The 2,507-nt window shown below is 47.9% G+C and overlaps 1 protein-coding gene across 1 annotated transcript; it reads right to left on the bottom strand.

Annotated features, from left to right (window-relative positions):
* Nucleotides 1–361: 361 nt before the first annotated feature.
* Nucleotides 362–2,112, bottom strand: zgc:112001 (uncharacterized protein LOC550384 homolog). The gene is made up of 2 exons (XM_067572613.1): nt 2,014–2,112; nt 362–1,910 (listed from the first exon to the last, which is right to left on the bottom strand). The coding sequence occupies exon 2, from the start codon at nt 1,828–1,830 to the stop codon at nt 946–948; it is 885 nt and encodes a 294-aa protein (XP_067428714.1). The 5' UTR covers nt 1,831–1,910; nt 2,014–2,112; the 3' UTR covers nt 362–945.
* Nucleotides 2,113–2,507: the final 395 nt, after the last annotated feature.

Here is a 2,507-nt window from a genome sequence, read left to right on the forward strand (position 1 = left end):
GTGGATTTTGTCCCCCATCACTTCCATTGTAAGTGCATTATGAAGGGATCTTCTAATGGTCAGTATGAACAGGAGGAATGATTACAGCAAGAAAAACATGTTTCAATGTTCATCTGGGCTCCCGACTGTTGTTTTAAGACAGACTTGAAAAACTGTGAACTCATCTTTTAATTATTTATTTATTTTTTATTTTTTTAAGTCCAGGGTCAAGACTGAACTTTGTTCCTGGTGTTGGTTTGAAGTTGGTTTCTTCCATCAGACATTTACTGTAGAGAAATGTTCCTGCTGAGATGTGACAACCAGCAGATATCAGCAAACATGTTTGACGACATTCATGGAGTCAAAAAAAGACAAAATGAGATCATCACTTGGATTCCTATTTATTTATAAATAAATCAGTCATCCAAAGAGTTTTCAAGTCACCTGACTGTTTTCAAATGATCTATAAGATCACTTTCTGTAACATTACCGTTAAATACAACCCAAATAAATTAAAATCAGTAACACAGCTCATGTAGACTCATCAGGTCTTCTTCTCAGATATGATGCAGTGGCTTAAACAGCATTATTAGTAACACTTTAGAACGAGGTTAGACAAATAAACTGATCCTTAAAGCCTGAATTACTGTATAAAATTAAAGGATATGGCTGTTTATTCCCAAGTCCCCCCACTGCTGGCTGCTCTGCAAACTGTCTCGACAGGCCCATCAACCTCCAGCTCCCAGTTCATTACATCAGTGACTAACAGTGTGATTAAAGTCACACCATTAGATAAGATTCATTAATTTGATCCCTGACTGTTAGTGTTTATTTGTGCAGCCCTATAATGAAGTGTTACCGCTTTATAGCCATACAGGCTCTTCAAACACGCATACACACTTGCACACCACATCATGCTAAAATATGACAGTTTTCATACAGTGCATGCAGCATGTCATGCTGATGCTACACCACCCTCTGCCTGTCCCGCTGGCTCACAGGCAGACCCGGCGGTTTGAGGGAGGAGGGGATGGGCAGCTCATGCAGGCTATCCGGGAAGGTCGCCGGGCTCAGCTGCTTTAGAATAGTCTGCATGGCGGAGAGGACCAGCGGCGCCGGCCTCCTCCCCGCTAGGTACTGGGACGTGTCTTCGCCCAGCACCTTGTTCCAGCGCTCCGGCTCTTTACCCAGAGCTCCCTTCATTTTGAAGTGAACCTCTGGCATGAACATGAGCAGGTTGTCCAGACACTGCCTCCTCTCCCCGCCGCTCACCCCGTTGGAGTCCCTGAGTTTCTCCAGGATGACATCCAGCGGGGTCAGACCGTTGTGGTCCTTGGCGTGCGGAGACGCTCCGTTCCCCAGCAGCATGACGACCGCCTCGGGCCGCAGCAGCTCGCAGGCCAGGTGTAGAGGGGTTTTGCCGTCCTCCATGTGAAAACAACCGGCTCGGTCGGTGTAGGAGGGCGTGCTGGGTATCCGGTGAGCCGCCTGTAAGATGAGGCCGAGAATGTAGCGCCTGTCATAGCGGACAGCCATGGCCAAATGCGGCGCAGAGGACGGGCAGCAGCAGAAGCGCTCCCCGGGCTTTGCTAGCGCTTCGTCGGTGTACCGGCTGAGCAGATACTGGGCGTACGCCTGATGGTCGTGCACTATAGCGTAGAGCAACGCCTCCGATGGAGTGAACGTCCTCTGGCTGGCGTCCTCCTCCTGGTAAAAAGTCTCCATCGTCCGCATGTCCTCCAGCATCCAGACCGGCTTCAGGTCCCGCACAGCCCGGTAGAAGAGCAGCGAGAAGGACTTCCGATGCTTCTCGATGCTCCGCGCCGCCGAGCTGACAGTTAACGAGGCCATGGCGACAAGCGACCCGAGTGACTTATGTCCTCAACGGCTATACAGCGTCCTTCATCGCTCTGGAGCCATTACTTCAAGTTCTATGGACAGAACACACACACACAGTAAAGTCTCATACAATACAACGAGCTCAAACTGGTCTACAGCCAGTCTACAAAGTCATGGGTACAGTAACAGACTCACATTCCTGCAGTCCGCCCCGCAACAGCTGCGGGACTCCTCTCTGCAGTACTGAGCTAAAGCGCATGCGCACGTCATAAACAGTGTTGGAAACTTTATTGACAACCACTGTCTGAGGGCGAGCCCAACGAATTAGAGTTAAAACCTCACTCTTCCCATCATAAGATTATTCAGCGACATTTATCCATATTAGCTGCAGCTGCAGCCTACATTCTGACACCGATACTGCAACATTACAGCGCTTCTTTTTCACCTGCACGCCATTGCGAATCATTTGAAAATTAGACATCTGAAAGGGGCCCCCATTCACCTGTTCAAAATTAGAGCACACTATTATGTACATTTGTTATGAACAAAAAAGTGCAAAACGGGGGAGGCACGTCAAATAATTTTCTGAGCACTTATGTTTTTTATTTTGGCTTAGGGGAGGGACACACAACTTTAAATGGCTGCATTTTGTATTTATTTTAAATACGTTTTTTTTTTTTATCCTGCCG

The sequence above is a fragment of the Thunnus thynnus genome, chromosome 18 (assembly GCF_963924715.1).
Source record: "Thunnus thynnus chromosome 18, fThuThy2.1, whole genome shotgun sequence".
Classification (NCBI taxonomy): Eukaryota; Metazoa; Chordata; class Actinopteri; order Scombriformes; family Scombridae; genus Thunnus; species Thunnus thynnus.